General features: G+C 37.3%; 1 protein-coding gene across 1 annotated transcript; it reads right to left on the bottom strand.

Moving 5' to 3' along the window:
- Positions 1-18,962: 18,962 nt before the first annotated feature.
- LOC114412484 (ADP-ribosylation factor-like protein 8a) lies at positions 18,963-22,030 on the bottom strand. The gene is made up of 6 exons (XM_028376407.1): positions 21,836-22,030; positions 21,057-21,138; positions 20,933-20,965; positions 20,688-20,809; positions 19,590-19,751; positions 18,963-19,455 (listed from the first exon to the last, which is right to left on the bottom strand). Exons 1-6 carry the CDS (start codon positions 21,871-21,873, stop codon positions 19,338-19,340), a joined length of 555 nt encoding a protein of 184 aa, XP_028232208.1. The 5' UTR covers positions 21,874-22,030; the 3' UTR covers positions 18,963-19,337.
- Positions 22,031-22,430: the final 400 nt, after the last annotated feature.

Here is a 22,430-nt window from a genome sequence, read left to right as displayed (position 1 = left end):
CCTGATGAAATAGTTTGAAATCAGATCAATTCAATTTTTTTACCAAATTAGTTTTTACACCCTATATGTAAAAAGGATATAATATAGATCAACAAAGGTGGCAGAGCCTCCTAGTTAGATTTATATTATATTAGTAAACCCAAATTATTATACAGTTAAGGATAATTAATAACAGTTAAGAGTAAGCGGTATGCGGAAGGAAAATATCAAATTAGATGGATAGAGGGCACTCCCCAAGTGGACACTGTAAGTTATCTTATTTGGGAAAAATATAAAATATGATGAACCCAGACTTTTTTTTTATTTAAATCTACAAGGTCCTTATCGGTTTTCTAGATATTAAGCTGAGTATTGAAGATTGAGAACTGCCCACACTTCTTTGGGTCTTACATTGATCTTATTTTCCTCCAAGCACTAGCCTAACCAAAAAGGGCTTTCATAGTTTTTCAAAAACAGCTATCAAGGGCACACCTTTGCAGGCTTACTAATCCCAGGTTTTCGAAAAACAAGTAGAAAGAAAAGAAAAAGTAAAAAAAAAAACTCTATTTACAACAACTGGGTTCTAAATCATATTCGCATTTTCCAAATAGAGATAACTAAGGCCCCTTGAGGGTGCCTTCAAAAGGATTAGCCAGACATAGTGAGATTCATACTTATAGTTTTTTAGAGGAAAAATTGGGGAAAAAAGGGGGAAAGATCCAGAAAAGAACTTGATATTATTGCACAGACAACTATTACAAGCTTTTCTTCCTTCAGTTTTTCTCTCACTATTAGGTCTGATGTCATTCAACGTGTGTGTTAAACTGAATCCCTACACCCTTTATATAAAGAAAACTGATGGAATAAGACAAAAACCCCTTCAGTCAAGAACAGTAAATTTACTGTTCATTTACTTTGTCACAGGGTTGTCTTTTACAAATAAAGTTTTGTAGATAAGCTCAATGTCCTAGTCTATGCAATAGTGATGATTCCCGCCTTGGATTTTGACTGTGTTTAGGCAGGATGCTTTTGTCTTTAACTCTTGGTTGACTTTGTGATCGTAACATCTTCTTCGTTTTGGATATTCCCAGAACAGAAGATGTTGAATGAGTCTTCCATTGAGAGGTCGGTAGATGGGAAAGGAGGAGTTTGTTGTCCATGGCATCCGCTGGCTTCGTAAATCTCCTTGTCCTTTTTCTCTTTTTGGAAGAATTGAACCAGTTTGTTATTGTGATCTACCTGGAAAGGAATAAAAAACTTCCCATTGTATAAGGGCAGGAAAAGCTTTGTGTCATGAGTTTCTTTTATTAGATCAAACTCACGTTTGTCTGATTCTGAGAAGAACCATTGATATCCCTAAATTTGTGCCCTCATAAGGCTATATTGATACTGTGTATTACCCTGTACATCCCAACTTTCGTATTCATCATTAAATAAACAGGGATAGTCTTTATGATCCTCTGGTAAGAGTTTCATAACATGGCATGGATAATTCTGGGCAATAAAGTTACTTGGGCAAGTTGTTATTTTGATGGCAATGTAGTCCATCATTTATGCCTGGATTAAGTTTATGGCCTCATTGATTGAGGGATTGAATCCCTCGAATCTATCAGATGGAGGAATCAGGATTGATTCCAAACATTCATAGTCTAATAGACTTTTCGCAGAAATTGCTAAGTCCTCATATCCGAAGGACTTAAATTGGTCCATGTCTAGTAAGGCTTTTCTAAAGAGGAATTTTATCTTGCAAGGACAATTGGTTTTGTCTTGACAGTATGGGGTTTTATTGATGCATACAAATTTTTGGTTGAAATAAGCATGCACACCTATGTATAGTCCCAAAATTTGGGTCTGGTTATTGTGTACCTTAAACAATAAACTTTGTATTTTCTTAAAATTGTCTAAGTTTAGGTCATTTGTTGGTCCTGGGATATTTGGGCTGACTAAGTCTTTGTAGGTTTTCTGGCTAGTCTTGGTTTGGCCAGCATTTATGACTATAGTCAGGTTTTCTGGTTCAAGAGCCCTTTTTATTTTATTGATGTCTGTGGTATTTAGTTCGAGGGCTTTTTCTGCTTCTTCCCTCGAATAGAAACCTTTATATATTGGGCTTTGAATACCCTCTTTTGCAAGGCAAAGGTCTTTAAAATTGGTATAAACACCTTTATGAGGTCCTGATAATAGGACAAAAGTTGTATAACCTTTTCCAGAAGGAGAGGCTTTTGTAAGGAGATGGACTCCTTGGTTATCTGCAATGCAGAAATTGTATAGAGCACATATTATGCCCTTTTTTACTGAACAGACAAACTGCTCATTATTATTTGTATTTTTTGGAATATTCCAAATATTATCAATGAGACAATTGAATTTGTCATTAACAACTTCTCTACTAGGGTAGTGAAACTCATTTGTAAGTACAGGAAATTCTTGATTGCCGAACTTCATTTTCTGCTTTATGTTTTGGTAGGAAACCTTACAAGGCTTCATTTTGTTGTATCCTTGCAAAACGAGAAAGAATATCAGCAGCAACATTTTTTACTCTTTTTATATGTTCAAAATTTATTTTTATTCCATTATGATAAACATACTCTTGGAATAAAAGCCATCTTTTGTGGGGTTTTTTGTCAGTATTTATCTGTTGGCTACCATAAGCCACTATAGCTTCACAATCTGTTCTTATGGTAATTTCGCTTTTATTAATTAAGAAGAGTTTAAATCCTTCTAGAGCATTTATTACAGCATTTACTTCATAGTCTGTAGATGTTGAGTATACCTGTGGTTTTGTATCGTATTTTCCTGAAGCATACCTACAAATTTCCTCATCATGAATTTTTTTCATTTTTGTTTTTCTTTTTCTTTAGGATGGCTCCCCATCATTTTTCACAACCATCACATTCTATAACTAGATAGTCAGAATCTAATGGTAAAGATAGATATGGCAAGTTATTAACCATTTCTTTAATCTTCTGAACTAATTTTATATCCTCTGTATTGAATTTTCTTTATCCAGTCAGAGATGTTTTATTGTAAAGAGGAGTTGTATATTTTCCTAGGTCGTTGATAAAGTTTCTTGCATAATTAAGCAGGCCTAGAAAAGCTCTTAAGGTTTTTATATCTTCCATTTTATCTGGGAAACCAAGAATTTTTTGGGAGATATGAGGTTGTAGCCTTATTTTTTCATTTCCTATTTTTGTTCCTAGAAAAGAAATATGGGTTTTACAAATTTCCATTTTTGACTTTGAAATAATCAATCCAAAATTTTCAAATAAATGAAGAACTTGTTTAAGATGTAAATAATGTTCTTCTTTAGTTTTTGAGAAGACAAGTACGTCATCTATGTACGTACAAGTGATTTCTTTATAATTTCCAAAAATATTATCCATTTTTCTTTGAAAAATTTGTGGTGTATTTTTGAGTCCGAAAGGCATTACTTTCCATTCAAATAATCCTTCTGAACAAGAAAAAGCAGTCCACTTTATTGAATCAGGATGCATTTTTACTTGGTGGAATTCTGATTTTAAATCAAATTTCAAAAACCATTTGGCTTTCTATATCCTATTTATTAACACATCTTTAGAGGGAATAGTGTATCCATCTATGTGGGTGTTATCGTTAAGCCTTTTGTAATTATAGACCATTCTAGTCTTTCCTCTTTTTTGTTCCGAATGTTTATTAACAATGAAAGCAGGGCTTCTATGAGGACTAGTACTAGGTGCTATGACTTTTAAATCCAAGAGGGTTTTTATGTGGCTTTTACATTTCTCTTGTTCGAAATTCCCATACTGAATATCTTTGGTTTTAATTATCAGATCTGGGTTTATGATTTCTAATTTGCATATAACAAGATCTTTTTCCCAATATTTTGTAGGGTCTTCTCCTATTATACTGGTTTTATTTAATCCATCTATGATCTGTTGTATATTATCAAAAGTTATAATCTTGTTAATTTTGACAGATTTGTAATCAGATTCTGCTACAGATAGTTCATATTGTAGCTCTTTTTCTGTTTTTATGCTTTCCAAAATACTTTCATAATAAAGATCATGGGATGTGTTAGATGTTTCTATAGTGTTTATACTACCATTATTTTTTGATTCTTTTATTTTACAGCTACCGGGTGTATCACAAGGACATTGATTATTTTTATTTATGTTAGTGGGGGCATCACCACGCTTTGTTCGTAACTTTGATGTGAGTTCATCTATTATAGGTGACATCCATGAGTTTGTGGAAATTAATAGATAATCTTTTGTAATAGTAATTGATCTATTATTAAGTATCATAAAATCGAGTCCTAGGATCATTTTTTCTTTAGCAAGTCGTAAGTCTACCACATCTACTTTATTTGTAAAAATTTTATTACAAAAAATTTCACAATTTGTGGATAATTGAATGGTGAAATTTCGTGTTTCTGTATCATTTGTTATTATGTCTCCAAACATTGTTCTAGTTTTGGTTATTATATTACTTTTGAAGCAATTGTGTTGAGGTACAACAGTTTGGCATATAGAAGTAAAAGAACAACCAATGTCTACCAAGGCTTGCAGAATTATTTCTGTTTGGTTAAATTTATTTATTTTAGGAAAATTTATTTTAACCAAAATATGTAGGCTTTTGTTTTTCTCTTTATTGCAAATTATGGGGATGCAATCTTTGTTTTGTAGCGCCATAAGCCCACTAGTATGTTCCACAGAAAAGTTCAGATTTTTACCTTTTTCAAAATTTTCGTAAACAAAATCTACTGTTTTTTATATTTGATTTAACCTTATCTCCAGAGTGGAAATCCGATTATTCATAATTTTATTTCCATAATCATTTTCTTTCTTGGAATCAGAAAATTCTATTTTCAAAGCAGTTTGTACAGTTTGTACGCAAGTTTTGCAAAAGTTCTTGTAGCATAAGCTACAGTGGGCTCTTAGCATTTTATGAGGATATCTTTTACAGAAATGGCATTCTTTTTTATCTGGTCCCATGTGGAATTGCATTTCATGTTCACAATCATTTAATTATGTTTTAAACATTAAACTGTATCCCAAATTATCAAGGATTTCTCCACACTGATTGTATTTATCATTTACTGGGTATAGATTTGTATACTCATTTATGGTGAATTCGTTTAAAATTTTATAGTCTTTATTAAGCTCTTCTTCTTCAGAAGTATAATCAGACCAACTAACTATCGAATATATTTCTGAATCCGTAGAGACTGTTTCATCTATGGGAATAAGATTCATCCTACAACTTTTTATCAGTTCTGCTTCTCTTGTAAACATATTGGTTTTATTTGGACAATCCCTGGAGTAATGTCCTGGTTGGTGACAAGCATAACATTCTAGTTGCTTTGTGTATGTTTTGTTATCCCTAAGTTTTCTAACATGTCTCTCTTTGTTGAGAGTAGGCTTTCTGGAGTTAGAGGCTCTAATTGAATATCTTCGGGTTAGGTTCTTTTTCCTGGAAGGTTGTTTACTAGGAGGTTTGTACTGGGGTCTTTTTCTTCTAATTTCTTTATGATATTGTTGGGGAGTGTATATCTATTTACAAATCTCTGAATCAACCATTTTTATTTGTTTATTAATGGCTATGTTTGTACATGTTTCTTCCATCACTTTCATTATGTGTTGGATTCTAACAGTTAAGTTATCCATGATTGGGTCAATTTGGTCATCGTTCCAAAATAATTTTTCTCCTAAAGATCTATCTGTAAATCCTCCTGCTATGGAGGCATACATTAGGTAATCTTGGGTAAATTCTTTTATCTTGCCAAAATAGCTTATAGAAAGTCTTTCTAGGTTGCCCAGGTAAATTTTTGGTCTGATGGTATTTCCATCATTTACAGATTGGGCTGTAAAAATTCTTTGTATTAGACTACAGAAGTTATGGATGTTTGAACCAGAGTCTACTAAATTTGTTTTGATTTGTTCTGGGAAGGTTTGTTTGAAAGATTCCTAGCAAGCCCTAGCTATGTCTCCTAGATATGTCTCGGCTCTTGCTATCATATCTTGACTATTGGATACATGGTTTTCATGGTTCACCTTATAGTCCCTTATAACAACAGAAGTCCATTGTTCAATGTAATTTGGAAGTAGTTGTGGGTCAATACTTCCTATATTTAATAAAAGAGATGGCATATTGAATGTTGGTTCTATAGGCATCCTTTTTCCTTTTGATTTTATGTTTTCTCCTAGAGTTAGATCTACCGGAGTAATAACTTTTTTGCGGGGAGGGGGGGGGGGGAATCCCATGTTATAATCTCCTGTAATATAATCAAATTGGGGGTTAAAATTTGAGCTAGAAGCATCATTCATAAGACCTTTGTGGGTTTCAGGAAACGAGAGTATTGATTCTGTTTCGTCAATTCCATAATTTGTATCTAACATTTTTTTGAAGTTTATTTCATTTTCATAGAATTTATTTAAATCAATTTTTGTAAGCAAATCTTCAATGTTATCTTCATCAGGATTTTCTTTATCTATTGATGAAAATAATCTTTGTCTGAAAACATATTCGTCTTCTTCGTCAGTGTCATCAGAACTTGTTTCATTATTTACAAAACTTTGTCCTTGACACTTTATATCTTTTTCCCATTTTTCTATTGCTTTAAGAAGATTTTGGGAAAGGTGAGTTTCTTCTAAGAAAGATATTTCGATTTGTTTGTGTTCCTCGTAAGGAATGTATGATCCGAAATACGAACAATGCCATAAATTCATCATGGACATTATAGAGGGTTCCATTTCCTCTTCTGGGGGATTTTGTATGTTTTCATAATCAGTAAATCTTACTGAAAGACTATTTCTTCTATTTGTTATTATGGCAGAAGCAAGAGTAGTTATTGCACTCCTAGAGGATCCAACATCAATATGTGTTTGCCATTGATTATTTTGGTTTCTGGAGGAATCACAAATTTCTGGTGGCAAAAATTGAATTCCATCGAATGATAGGGCTGTTACCAAAGGATTAGTGTTTATCTTGTATCTAGGGGATATTTGGTCACTTATTCTACCAATGAAGGTAATATCTAAGTGCAAGTTATGTCCCTCAAAATTTCTTCCAAATCCTATTGTTTGGACTTCTAGGTTTATATTTTGTATGAAGTCACTAAGGTTCATTGTGTAATTAGGGGCAATATAGATCAAGGAAGCTGTTTGGTTTAGATCTATTTCTATCATCCCTATTATGGCTTGAGAGTTATTATCTCTAAACCTTTGATCAAAGAGCACTACAAAAGCTTTAGCTCATATGAAGGATCTCGTTAGAGACCTGACACCTATGGCGATTAGTCCTAAGTGTACATATCTTCTATTTGTATTTAGGAGTTGTCGTCCTGTTTGTTCAGAGATTAATCTGATAATCTCATGTCTTCCGTCAGGGAGATGAAAATCATCAATCCTTCTGTATCTGTATAGGCAGTTCTATTCGAGGCCAGCCAATTTAGGTTATATAATTGTCTAGGATTAAGGGAGTCTATCCTAGAATTTGACCCAATGTCAACATTGGATTCTATATCTACTATTTGTTCCTGTTGTCTGGTTCGAGAATTTGTCCTTCTAAAAAATCTATCTAGGATTCCGGGAGATTGGTTTATAGATTCTGTAACAGGATTGTGTCCTGAGACTGTTTGTGAGGTTCCGATGAATGGTATTGTCCTTGTTAGTGCTTAGCTCTACTGAGTTTTAAAAGATTGGCTAAGATTTTGTTAAAACATAAGCACTTAGACAATGAAGGAAAGCTGGAGTTGCTGCACATGATGTCCAACGTTATGTCAACGATAAGATCGGGCTGCACAATGCACAAGGCAAGATGAAATGTCAAATGAAGAATTGAAGCTGCAGGATTCACGATGTCGGATACAATGTCCAGGACATCCTGCTCGAAAATACTGGAATTGCTAAAAGCATTGAAGCTGCAGGATCCACGATGTCGGATACAATGTCCAGGACATCCTGCCCGAAAATACTGGAGTTGCTAAAAGCATTGAAGCTGCAGGATCCACAATGTCGGATACGATGTCCAGGACATCTGGCCCGAAAATACTGGACATATAAATCTGTTATATCTTTAACAGATTATTGTGCAGTTAGCAAGAGATTAGAAGATCTATCTTTAGGAACGAATTAAAAGATCATTAAAGTTCGAATTACAAACTAGAAGAGTTCGTTCAGGGATTAGAGATTAAAGATTAAAGATTCAAACTAAAAGATCAAACTGTATCTTTTAGATCTTTAAGTGCAGATTTTCAGGAAGAATGATAGATCTCATCCAGCACAAGCTGTTGCAGCCCAGATACGCTCACTGCTATATAAACACGAAGGCTGCACGAGTTCTGTACCAAGTCCGGGATTGAAGAGTTATTTTGTGAGTTTTGGGACTTGAGTGTTTTGTGAGCCACCTTGATGGTACCCTAACATCAAGTGTTGGACCTGAGTGTGTAGAGTTGATCTCTAGTGTGTAGAGTTGATCTCTAGTGTGTAGAGTTGATCTCTTTTGTTCAGAGAGCAATCTCTGGTGTGTCTTTGATTTAATTGTAAACACGGGAGTGTGATTGAGAGGGAGTGAGCGGAGGTTCTCATATCTAAGAGTGGCTCTTAGGTAGAGGTCGCACGGGTAGTGGTTAGGTGAGAAGGTTGTAAACAGTGGCTGTTAGACCTTGAACTAACACTATTTTAGTGGATTTCCTCCCTGGCTTGGTAGCCCCCAGATGTAGGTGAGGTTGCACCGAACTGGGTTAACAATTCTCTTGTGTTATTTACTTGTTTAATCTGTTCATACTCCCAAATATAATCTGCATGTTCTGAAGCGTGATGTCGTGACATCCGGTACGACATCTGTCCCCAGTATCAGAATTTCAATTGGTATCAGAGCAGGCACTCGAAATCACTGAGTGAGATCTAGGGAGATAAATTCTGATGAACTTGGAGAAAGAAGGAGGACCAGTGAACAGACCACCAATTCTGGATGGAACCAACTATGAATACTGGAAAGCAAGGATGGTGGCCTTCCTCAAATCACTGGAGAGCAGAACCTGGAAAGCTGTCATCAAAGGCTGGGAACATCCCAAGATGCTGGACACAGAAGGAAAGCCCACTGATGAATTGAAGCCAGAAGAAGACTGGACTAAAGAAGAAGACGAATTGGCACTTGGAAACTCCAAAGCTTTGAATGCTCTATTCAATGGAGTTGACAAGAATATCTTCAGACTGATCAACACATGCACAGTGGCCAAGGATGCATGGGAGATCCTGAAAACCACTCATGAAGGAACCTCCAAAGTGAAGATGTCCAGATTGCAACTATTGGCCACAAAATTCGAAAATCTGAAGATGAAGGAGGAAGAGTGTATTCATGACTTCCACATGAACATTCTTGAAATTGCCAATGCTTGCACTGCCTTGGGAGAAAGAATGACAGATGAAAAGCTGGTGAGAAAGATCCTCAGATCCTTGCCTAAGAGATTTGACATGAAAGTCACTGCTATAGAGGAGGCCCAAGACATCTACAACATGAGAGTAGATGAACTCATTGGTTCCCTTCAAACCTTTGAGCTAGGACTCTCGGATAGGGCTGAAAAGAAGAGCAAGAACTTGGCGTTCGTGTCCAATGATGAAGGAGAAGAAGATGAGTATGACCTGGATACTGATGAAGGTCTGACTAAGGCAGTTGTGCTCCTTGGAAAGCAGTTCAACAAAGTGCTGAACAGAATGGACAGGAGGCAGAAACCACATGTCCAGAACATCCCTTTCGACATCAGGAAAGGTAGTAAATACCAGAAAAGGTCAGATGAAAAGCCCAGTCACAACAAAGGAATTCAATGCCATGGGTGTGAAGGCTATGGACACATCATAGCTGAATGTCCCACTCATCTCAAGAAGCAGAGGAAAGGACTTTCTGTATGTCGGTCTGATGATACAGAAAGTGAACAAGAAAGTGATTCTGACAGAGATGTAAATGCACTCACTGGGAGATTTGAATCTGCTGAAGATTCAAGTGATACAGATAGTGAAATCACTTTTGATGAGCTTGCTATATCCTATAGAAAACTATGCATCAAAAGTGAGAAGATCCTTCAGCAAGAAGCACAACTGAAGAAGGTCATTGCAGATCTGGAGGCTGAGAAGGAGGCACATGAAGAGGAGATCTCTGAGCTTAAAGGAGAAGTTGGTTTTCTGAACTCTAAACTGGAAAACATGACAAAATCAATAAAGATGCTGAATAAAGGCTCAGATATGCTTGATGAAGTGCTACAGCTTGGGAAGAATGTTGGAAACCAGAGAGGACTTGGGTTTAAATCTACTGGCAGAATAACCACGACAGAATTTGTTCCTGCCAAAAACAGCACTGGAGCCACGATGTCACAACATCGGTCTCGACATCATGGAACGCAGCAGAAAAAGAGTAAAAGAAGTAAAAGAAAGAAGTGGAGGTGTCACTACTGTGGCAAGTATGGTCACATAAAGCCCTTTTGCTATCATCTACATGGCCATCCACATCATGGAACTCAAAGTAGCAACAGCAGAAAGAAGATGATGTGGGTTCCAAAACACAAGATTGTCAGTCTTGTTGTTCATACTTCACTTAGAGCATCAGCTAAGGAAGATTGGTACCTAGATAGCGGCTGTTCCAGACACATGACAGGAGTTAAAGAATTCCTGGTGAACATTGAGCCCTGCTCCACTAGCTATGTGACATTTGGAGATGGCTCTAAAGGAAAGATCATTGGAATGGGAAAGCTAGTTCATGATGGACTTCCTAGTCTGAACAAAGTACTGCTGGTGAAGGGACTGACTGCAAACCTGATCAGCATCAGTCAGTTGTGTGATGAAGGATTCAATGTAAACTTCACAAAGTCAGAATGCTTGGTGACAAATGAGAAGAGTGAAGTTCTAATGAAGGGCAGCAGATCAAAGGACAACTGTTACCTATGGACACCTCAAGAAACCAGTTACTCCTCCACATGTCTATCCTCCAAAGAAGATGAAGTCAGAATATGGCATCAAAGATTTGGACATCTGCACTTAAGAGGCATGAAGAAAATCATTGACAAAGGTGCTGTTAGAGGCATTCCCAATCTGAAAATAGAAGAAGGCAGAATCTGTGGTGAATGTCAGATTGGAAAGCAAGTCAAGATGTCCCACCAGAAGCTTCAACATCAGACCACTTCCAGGGTGCTGGAACTACTTCACATGGACTTGATGGGGCCTATGCAAGTTGAACGCCTTGGAGGAAAGAGGTATGCCTATGTTGTTGTGGATGATTTCTCCAGATTTACCTGGGTCAACTTTATCAGAGAGAAATCAGACACCTTTGAAGTATTCAAGGAGTTGAGTCTAAGACTTCAAAGAGAAAAGGACTGTGTCATCAAGAGAATCAGGAGTGACCATGGCAGAGAATTTGAAAACAGCAGGTTCACTGAATTCTGCACATCTGAAGGCATCACTCATGAGTTCTCTGCAGCCATTACACCACAACAGAATGGCATAGTTGAAAGGAAAAACAGGACTTTGCAAGAGGCTGCTAGGGTCATGCTTCATGCCAAAGAACTTCCCTATAATCTCTGGGCTGAAGCCATGAACACAGCATGCTACATCCACAACAGAGTCACACTTAGAAGAGGGACTCCAACCACACTGTATGAAATCTGGAAAGGGAGGAAGCCAACTGTCAAGCACTTCCACATCTTTGGAAGTCCATGTTACATTGTGGCAGATAGAGAGCAAAGGAGAAAGATGGATCCCAAGAGTGATGCAGGAATATTCCTGGGATACTCTACAAACAGCAGAGCATATAGAGTATTCAATTCCAGAACCAGAACTGTGATGGAATCCATCAATGTGGTTGTTGATGATCTAACTCCAGCAAGAAAGAAGGATGTCGAAGAAGATGTCAGAACATCGGGAGACAATGTAGCAGATACAGCTAAAAGTGCAGAAAATGCAGAAAACTCTGATTCTGCTACAGATGAATCAAACATCAACCAACCTGACAAGAGACCTTCCATTAGAATCCAGAAGATGCACCCCAAGGAGCTGATTATAGGAGATCCAAACAGAGGAGTCACTACAAGATCAAGGGAGATTGAGATTGTCTCCAACTCATGTTTTGTCTCCAAAATTGAGCCCAAGAATGTGAAAGAGGCACTGACTGATGAGTTCTGGATCAATGCTATGCAAGAAGAATTGGAGCAATTCAAAAGGAATGAAGTCTGGGAGCTAGTTCCGAGACCCGAGGGAACTAATGTGATTGGCACCAAGTGGATCTTCAAGAACAAAACCAATGAAGAAGGTGTTATAACCAGAAACAAGGCCAGACTTGTTGCTCAAGGCTACACTCAGATTGAAGGTGTAGACTTTGATGAAACGTTTGCCCCAGTTGCTAGACTTGAGTCCATCAGATTGTTACTTGGTGTAGCTTGCATCCTCAAATTCAAGCTGTACCAAATGGATGTGAAGAGCGCGTTTCTGAATGGATACCTGAATGAAAAAGCCTACGTGGAGCAGCCAAAGGGATTTGTAGATCCAACTCATCCAGATCATGTATACAGGCTCAAGAAGGCTCTCTATGGATTGAAGCAAGCTCCAAGAGCTTGGTATGAAAGGCTAACAGAGTTCCTTACTCAGCAAGGGTATAGGAAGGGAGGAATTGACAAGACTCTCTTTGTCAAACAAGATGCTGAAAACTTGATGATAGCACAGATATATGTTGATGACATTGTGTTTGGAGGGATGTCGAATGAGATGCTTCGACATTTTGTTCAACAGATGCAATCTGAATTTGAGATGAGTCTTGTTGGAGAGCTGACTTATTTTCTGGGACTTCAAGTGAAGCAGATGGAAGACTCCATATTCCTCTCACAAAGCAAGTATGCAAAGAACATTGTCAAGAAGTTTGGGATGGAGAATGCCAGCCATAAAAGAACACCTGCACCTACTCACTTGAAGCTGTCAAAAGATGAAGCTGGGACCAGTGTTGATCAAAGTATGTACAGAAGCATGATTGGGAGCTTACTATATTTAACAGCTAGCAGACCTGACATCACCTATGCAGTAGGTGTTTGCGCAAGATATCAAGCCAATCCTAAGATAAGTCACTTGACTCAAGTAAAGAGAATTCTGAAATATGTAAATGGCACCAGTGACTATGGGATTATGTACTGTCATTGTTCAGATTCAATGCTGGTTGGGTATTGTGATGCTGATTGGGCTGGAAGTGCAGATGACAGAAAAAGCACTTCTGGTGGATGTTTCTATTTGGGAACCAATCTTATTTCATGGTTCAGCAAGAAGCAGAACTGTGTGTCCCTATCTACCGCAGAAGCAGAGTATATTGCAGCAGGAAGCAGCTGTTCACAACTAGTTTGGATGAAGCAGATGCTCAAGGAGTACAATGTCGAACAAGATGTCATGACATTATACTGTGACAACTTGAGTGCTATTAATATTTCTAAAAATCCTGTGCAACACAGCAGAACCAAGCACATTGACATTAGACATCACTATATCAGAGAGCTTGTTGATGATAAAGTTATCACACTGGAGCATGTTGACACTGAGGAACAAATAACAGATATTTTCACAAAGGCATTGGATGCAAAACAGTTTGAAAAACTGAGGGGCAAGCTGGGCATTTGTCTGCTAGAGGAATTATAGCAGCTACTGCAATCTGAACGTGCTCAAACGTATCACTTAACATTAATAGCACGTTCACTACAAAGCAAATTCGACCGTTGCTTCACACGTCCCTCTACGTTCCTCATTCAAACTTATATTTTCGTGGTAATCTCGTTTTCAGCATTCCCCAACAGCTCTCAGAAATTTACGAAATCATTCCAAACGCTCTGCTTTTCCATGGCTACCTCACCAAAAGAAACTTCAGCTCCTGGTTCACCCTCTGTACCATCATCTCCATCATCCACCAAAGCACCAGCAAACCAGGAACGACCTGAATTCAATATCCAGCCCATACAAATGATTCCTGGTTCAGCCCCTGTTCCTGAAAAACTGGTTCCCAAACGACAACAGGGAGTGAAGATTTCTGAAAACCCTAGCATTGCAACAAGTCCTAGGGAAGTAGACCCGGAGATGGATAAGAAGATCCGCAGTATTGTGAGTAGCATTTTGAAAGACGCCTCTGTTCCTGATGCTGAGAAAGATGTTCCAACATCTTCCGCTCCAAATGCTGAAGCCCTCCCTTCACCCAGTGAAGAGGAATCAACAGAAGAAGAAGATCAAGCCACAGAGAAGACCCCTGCACCAAGGGCACCAGAACCTGCTCCAGGTGACCTCATTGACCTTGAAGAAGTAGAATCTGATGAGAAACCCATTGCCAACAAGTTGGCACCTGGCATTGCAGAAAGACTACAAAGCAGAAAGGGAAAAACCCCCATCAAGAGGTCTGGACGAATCAAAACTATGGCCCAGAAGAAGAGCACTCCAATCACTCCTACCACATCCAGAAGGAGCAAGGTTGCAATCCCCTCCAAGAAGAGGAAAGAAATTTCCTCATCCGATTCTGATGATGATGTCGAACTAGATGTCTCGACATCAAAGAGGGCCAAGAAATCTGGGAGAAAGGTGCCTGGAAATGTTCCTGATGCACCATTGGACAACATCTCTTTCCACTCCATTGGCAATGTTGAAAAGTGGAAATATGTGTATCAACGCAGACTTGCGGTTGAAAGAGAACTGGGAAGAGATGCCTTGGATTGCAAGGAGATAATGGACCTCATTAAGGCTGCTGGACTGCTGAAAACAGTCACCAAGTTGGGAGACTGCTATGAGAGTCTAGTCAAGGAATTCATTGTCAACATTCCCTCTGACATAACAAACAGAAAGAGTGATGAGTATCAAAAGGTATTTGTCAGAGGAAAGTGTGTTAGATTCTCCCCTGCTGTGATCAACAAGTACCTGGGCAGACCAACTGAAGGAGTGGTGGATATTGACGTTTCTGAGCATCAGATTGCCAAGGAAATCACTGCCAAACGAGTCCAGCATTGGCCAAAGAAAGGGAAGCTTTCAGCAGGGAAGCTAAGTGTGAAGTATGCAATTCTACACAGGATTGGTGTTGCAAACTGGGTACCCACCAATCATACTTCCACTGTTGCCACAGGTTTGGGTAAATTTCTGTATGCTGTTGGAACCAAGTCCAAATTTAATTTTGGAAACTATATTTTTGATCAAACTGTTAAGCATTCAGAATCCTTTGCTGTCAAATTACCCATTGCCTTCCCTACTGTATTGTGTGGCATTATGTTGAGTCAACATCCAAATATTTTAAACAACATTGACTCTGTGATGAAGAGAGAATCTCCTCTATCCCTGCATTACAAACTGTTTGAGGGGACACATGTCCCAGACATTGTCTCGACATCAGGGAAAGCTGCTGCTTCAGGTGCTGTATCCAAGGATACCTTGATTGCTGAACTCAAGGACACATGCAAGGTGCTGGAGGCAACCATCAAAGCCACCACAGAGAAGAAAATGGAGCTGGAACGACTGATCAAAAGACTCACAGACAGTGGCATTGATGATGGTGAAGCAGCTGAGGAAGAAGAAGCAGCTGAGGAAGAAGAAGAAGTTGCTGAGGAAGAGGAAGATGCAGCAGAGGATACAGAATCAGATGATGATGATTCTGAAGCTACCCCATGACCATCAGACCTTTATTTTTGCTTTTCACTTTTACTAGCTATAGGGGCATGTCCCTTTGAACAATTGATTACTATTGGTCTGTAATATTTGCACCTTAAGTTCATGCATTCTACTTTTGTCAAATTCTGTCTAAAAAGGGGGAGTAATAGTATTATGCTTGCTATTATGCATGATTTTGAGTAGTAGGATACTATGTATGATGTATGGCAGTAGGATACGATGTATGCATGATTCATGATCTTGAGGGGGAGTTGTATGACCTTGAGGGGGAGACTACTGCTGCTGATGATGACTGATGTAAGCTACTAGTAGCTGATAGAAGATACTGCAGTAAGAGCATGAAGACAGGGGGAGCAGATAGCTGATGTCACATGAGTTGTCTTGACATCCTGGAGAAGACTAGTAGCTGATAGAAGATACTGCAGTAAGAGCATGAAGACAGGGGGAGCAGAAAGCTGATGTCACGTGAGATGTCTTGACATCCTGGAGAAGACTTGTAGATTTGCAACTTGCAAGAATTTCCGCTGTGCTTGATTACTCTGATAATGAAAGTTGCTGATCCCACTTGCATAACTGCTCGTACCTGCTCAGGAAGTGTCTAAGTATGTTTTAGACAAAATTTGCCAAAGGGGGAGATTGTTAGTGCTTAGCTCTACTGAGTTTTAAAAGATTGGCTAAGATTTTGTTAAAACATAAGCACTTAGACAATGAAGGAAAGCTGGAGTTGCTGCACATGATGTCCAACGTTATGTCAACGATAAGATCGGGCTGCACAATGCACAAGGCAAGATGAAATGTCAAATGAAGAATTGAAGCTGCAGGATTCACGATGTCGGATACAATGTCCAGGACATCCTGCTCGAAAATACTGGAATTGCTAAACGCATTGAAGCTGCAGGATCCACGATGTCGGATACAATGTCCAGGACATCCTGCCCGAAAATACTGGAGTTGCTAAAAGCATTGAAGCTGCAGGATCCACGATGTCGGATACGATGTCCAGGACATCTGGCCCGAAAATACTGGACATATAAATCTGTTATATCTTTAACAGATTATTGTGCAGTTAGCAAGAGATTAGAAGATCTATCTTTAGGAACGAATTAAAAGATCATTAAAGTTCGAATTACAAACTAGAAGAGTTCGTTCAGGGATTAGAGATTAAAGATTAAAGATTCAAACTAAAAGATCAAACTGTATCTTTTAGATCTTTAAGTGCAGATTTTCAGGAAGAATGATAGATCTCATCCAGCACAAGCTGTTGCAGCCCAGATACGCTCACTGCTATATAAACACGAAGGCTGCACGAGTTCTGTACCAAGTCCGGGATTGAAGAGTTATTTTGTGAGTTTTGGGACTTGAGTGTTTTGTGAGCCACCTTGATGGTACCCTAACATCAAGTGTTGGACCTGAGTGTGTAGAGTTGATCTCTAGTGTGTAGAGTTGATCTCTAGTGTGTAGAGTTGATCTCTTTTGTTCAGAGAGCAATCTCTAGTGTGTCTTTGATTTAATTGTAAACACGGGAGTGTGATTGAGAGGGAGTGAGCGGAGGTTCTCATATCTAAGAGTGGCTCTTAGGTAGAGGTCGCACGGGTAGTGGTTAGGTGAGAAGGTTGTAAACAGTGGCTGTTAGACCTTGAACTAACACTATTTTAGTGGATTTCCTCCCTGGCTTGGTAGCCCCCAGATGTAGGTGAGGTTGCACCGAACTGGGTTAACAATTCTCTTGTGTTATTTACTTGTTTAATCTGTTCATACTCCCAAATATAATCTGCATGTTCTGAAGCGTGATGTCGTGACATCCGGTACGACATCTGTCCCCAGTATCAGAATTTCAGTCCTCATTTCTAGGTTTTGCCAAAACAAATTTTGTCGAAGTCTGGCTCGTTGTCTTTCCTAAATCAAGTTTGGAAAGCTGTGTTGTAATTTTGTCGAGTTCGTTTGTAGATAAACAAATTTGTTGGTCTTTAGTTTTGAGAATATTTAAAATATCGTTAATTTTATTTTCTAATGTTTGTATTTTGTTAAACAAGAAATTTTGTGTTTTTGTTAAACTGTATAAGGTTTCAGATAAATCTTCAAAAGATTTCGACTCTTAGAAATAGTTTAAAACTGATTAAAAATCAATTCAGTTCGAAACCAGTTTTTTAAAATAAATTCGATTTTAAATCAATTTGACTATTTATATATAAAACCAAACCTGATGAAACAGATTAAAATCAGATCAATTCAATTTTTTTTACTAAATTAGCTTTTACACCCTATATGCTCCTATTATTCATCACATAAAAGACCTCTTATAGGGATCATGGCGCATTGAAGTCAGGCACTCTCTTACGGAAGAGAACTAGGCGACGGATTATTTTACTAAACAAGGATCTAACAACACCACTTGTTTCTCTCTTGATTAAGTCTCCCCCCTTTAGGAGATTAGTTTGCTGATAGGATTGGGATCTCATTCCCCAAGTGTGCTTTCTTTTTGTTCTTTCTGTTTGTTACCAAAATATCATGTTCTCTCATGAAAATTTATTACAATTTGTTGGTTTTTATAATAATTATTTTAAAAATTATATTAAAAAGCAGTTTTAATATTTTGAAAATACTAAATTTTTTATTCAACTTTTATTTGATTACACTTTTGGTTTTTATTATGGGCTAAATTTGATTTTGGTCTTTTATTTATTTTTTACATGAATCTATCATTTAAATTATGCCATTTTATTTATATATTAACTTAATATTCAATATTTAATAGAAATGTTAACCTAATAACACAGCCGAGTGTAAATATGACAACAAGGCATGTTAAGACAAGTTAAATTTTGGTCAAAATAATTTATAAACTAATTAAGGAAACTTATAAATCCCTCAAAAGTCTTAATAAACATACATGAAAAGCGAGATGAGTTTAAATTTAAAAAATACATGTTTAATATTTTTAAACCAAACCTCATGTCCTCATGCCCATCAAATTTTATCAAGTTCTTATTTGTAAGAAACTTATGATACGCTTTTTATTTTAATTTGTTTACATACTTTTAAATAAATAATATATTATGTTACTAAATATATTTTAATTCAAAAGATAAGTAAAAATTAATAAATAATAAAAATCTTAAAATAAATTTTTTAGAATCAAATATTTTTCTTTAAATACGTTACGATTTATAAATGTCACAAGCATGGTTTTGTAGACAAATAAAATTATTTAAGAATTTTTTTGCAAACTTTTTACTCCAAAGAAATTATTTACCGCATATTTAAGTTTACGCATTTTGACCATATAATTTATAACTTAATATCTTCAACATCAGAAACAGAATCAAAAACTTCAAACACAAAAGGAAATGATAAAGAATCCAACTAAATTTATTTGTATTTGACAGACTCCGGGAAATAACAATATCACACACTGCTGATCATTGAAAAAAATCTAATTTACAGAGACAGGGAATCAGTTCCTCTCACAACTGCAGTTCTGCAAGTATTCTAAAAATGCAACTAAACTGACAATGACAATATGATTCACGCACAAAACAACCCTTGACATGAATTTCATCTTGTTTGATACACGTCATTGGACATGATATTACATTAAGAAGCAAATGAGAAGAGGGCAGGAATAAAGTAATCTGCAACCAAGTTAGCCATGCAGATGCCTCCAGCAACTTCCAGATATATGTCACTGAAATTACATTAGAGTACAAAACATAAGGGAGCCTCTTAGCTCTTTGATTTGGAGTGCTTTACAAGCCAATCGATAACAGAGTCAATGTTAGTCGAGTTTTTGCACGAGATCATGAAGCAGCAAACTTCTCTGTCAGTAATTGACTTCAGATCCCTGCATACCAGATAGCTCTTTTAGCACCAAAGCAATGTAAAGGTAAAAGAAAAATAAACAGGAGAACATGTAATACTGAAATCAATTCAATCTTCTAACTTTCTAGTGTTAGAATCAAAGTTACATAATCTTACATTTGGTCGGTCAAAGCTTCTTTAGACAGAACCCCAGGTTTGTCAATCTTGTTCCCCAATACCAGCAATGGAATACCACTCAATGATGGCTTACTCAACAAATCATGTAGTTCACTCTTTGATATGCTAAGGTTATCTGGATCTGCAGCATCAACAACATAACTGCAGGAAACATCATATTAGGGGAACTGCAACTGAAATCTAATCATTTCTAGATCAAGATAGCATTGAGCTCCTGCACTAATGTAAATGTAGGAGGATAAAAGGCATCAATTCAGAGAAATTTTGGCAACAACTGCATGATCCAATCACACAACTGCTAAAGATCGAAGAGGAAGACATATTCGACGGCATCATAACTTTTCCATGACTAGAAAAGCTACATTGTAATATAGCAAACCAAGTCTTTCAGAACTGGAAGCAGTAAGCTTAGACAGTGAAAGATTCAATTTGTGGAAGCATAGAACTCATTCAGTGAAGGACAATCCCATCTAGAGACAGGACAAATTTTCAAAGAGCCATGCTTACTTTCTCGCTGTACAAACTGCTCTAACTATGATAAGCAATATAAACTAGTAAATAAACTTTATTGTGACACATGGCTTGCAGAGTCATTAGTAAAATCAACTCATACAGACAAATTCCTCTGCACTTTTCCCCCTTTTTTTCAGGTACAGTACAGGCAAGTATCTTTCAATTAATATTTACATTAGACCAGGCAGAGCTCTTGACATGGGCCTCTAATAGACAAGTGGGTTTGCATCAAGTTTGCTGATAAAAAAATTGGGCTCGTGGAGGTAAAAGAACAACTCAGCCACCAGTCTTGAGAAGGATAAAATCTACCGGCAATGAAACTAACTACTATGAAGACCAAAACAAGCGACTATGTAATTTGATCAGCAAGTCTATTATGGTATTACCAGATATCAAATGTATGGAAAACATCCTACATGCATATGTTGACAAATTACCAACACAAATGTACCCTAGTAGACTTGTACATTTATCAGTTGTGTCTGTGTCTCGTTGCATGCACGAGTGCTACACTAGACAGAAGAAATTTTAAAATTAGAAGGAAATGAGAAGTTTGCTCCGTACACAATAGCAGAAACTGCACGACAATAACGTTCCCACATGCTGCGGAATCTAGGTTGCCCTCCAAGATCCCATAACTTTATTGTAACATTTCCTTTTGTTACCTTCCTCATATTGAATCCCACCTGGAATCAGATAACACAGATTGATCAGAAATCAGAATACTATGGTGCTTGATAAGCAGAAAACTTCGCATAGTAACTCATGGAGAAAGCTATAACTGAAAGAATTTGGCAAATAAAACTTACTGTAGGAATCATGTCCTCGCTATACCCGCCAGTCTAGAAACAAGATCAGGGAAACATCTTTCAGTGAATCAGTCCAATAAAAAACAAGTCACTAAGATAAAGCCAATGTCATTATTATACTTACAGCAATAACATTTACAAGTGAAGTCTTCCCAGCATTCTGAAGTCCAATCAGAGATAATTCCATTTCCTGCTTGAAAAAGAGGCTGCAATCAAATTAACAATGTAGTAAGCTATTTTGAAGATAGTAATCCACTTAGCCCAGACCAAACATCCACATAAAAAGTCCACACAAAACAACCTAACACTTAAAAAAGTTGTGCCGTAAAACGAGAAGCAGGTTCTGAACCTTTATAGAATATCGTTCAAAAAATTCAGTTAACACTTATTCAGAACTTCACATCACAGGCTACATATGCAGAGAAGCAGCTCCTGTCACTAATCCAATGTTTGAGAAAACTTTAACTTTGCAATTAAAAAGAATTCATTTTTTCAATCATTACACAACAATTTTGTGAATGAATTGAATCCTTAAACTAACATCATCCCAAACAAGTTTTACACAAGAATAAATTTATTAATGAAATAACTTCTCCAATTTTAAATATTTGAAACACCACAGAAGTTTTAAAAAAAGATCGAATTTTTTCCATATATCTCACTACCACAAAAAAAAAAAAAAAAAAATTGCCTAGAATTATCACCAATTCAATAACATAGAGAAACTCTTTTGGGGGCACTGAACCTCTTAGAAAGTCCTATACATGATTAAACTGAAACCTTAAAATCCACAATCGTTTTCCTCAACAATCAATTAAATCGAGTTTAAAACCAATAAATAAATTAAAAATAAAAATATAGAGCAACAACATTGTTATTTTGTTAGAGTTGAAAGCTACTAACCTGCGAAGCCAATTGAGAAAAGATTCCCACAACCCCATCGCTTCTCTTCTCTGACAAAAAAAAAAAAACTACACAAACAAACGGATCTACGATTCCTTTGTTTCACCAAGAACTCACGCACAGATCCTTCAACACTGTTTATCGCATTCGTGTCATGAAAAAGATAGAATGGTTTTTTTTTTTAAAACAGTGCTCTTTGTTTTGGGGTTTTAATTTAATAATACGCTCGCTGGTCGTAGCCGTTGACGCGGGTCCCACACAGAAGAGACAAACGAAGCGCATCAAGAATGGTGGGGGTGGCGATGCTGGAGACCACAGCTCGCGATAAAGTATTTTTGATTTAGGAAAGTATGGCTATCGATGAGGTCACCTCACCCACCCTCGTTACGGAGCGCGTGACTCACGAACCATTAGCCAACTTGGATAACCGGGGAATAGCGTGTTGACACTCGCGCGCGCTATACAACAGTGAGGTCATGATTGCATTTTGAAATGCGAAATTGGCACGTGTACACTTAGTAATAATGATTTGCATTTTGGCTCATGCCCATTATGTGACTAAACATGTGCTTACAACCGTCAAAGATAGCTAAGG

The sequence above is a fragment of the Glycine soja genome, chromosome 5 (genome assembly GCF_004193775.1).
Source record: "Glycine soja cultivar W05 chromosome 5, ASM419377v2, whole genome shotgun sequence".
Classification (NCBI taxonomy): domain Eukaryota; kingdom Viridiplantae; phylum Streptophyta; class Magnoliopsida; order Fabales; family Fabaceae; genus Glycine; species Glycine soja.
This window is presented reverse-complemented; position numbering and strand designations above follow the sequence as displayed.

Excerpts from the sequence above, each read along its gene's own strand:
- LOC114412484 (XM_028376407.1), bottom strand. The coding sequence starts at position 21,873 with ATGGGGTTGTGGGAATCTTTTCTCAATTGGCTTCGCAG. Across the intron at positions 20,810-20,932 it reads GCGAGGACATGATTCCTACA|GTGGGATTCAATATGAGGAA; the intron begins GTAAGTTTTATT and ends ATCTGATTCCAG. Across the intron at positions 19,752-20,687 it reads CGTGCAGTTTCTGCTATTGT|TTATGTTGTTGATGCTGCAG; the intron begins GTACGGAGCAAA and ends TGTTTCCTGCAG.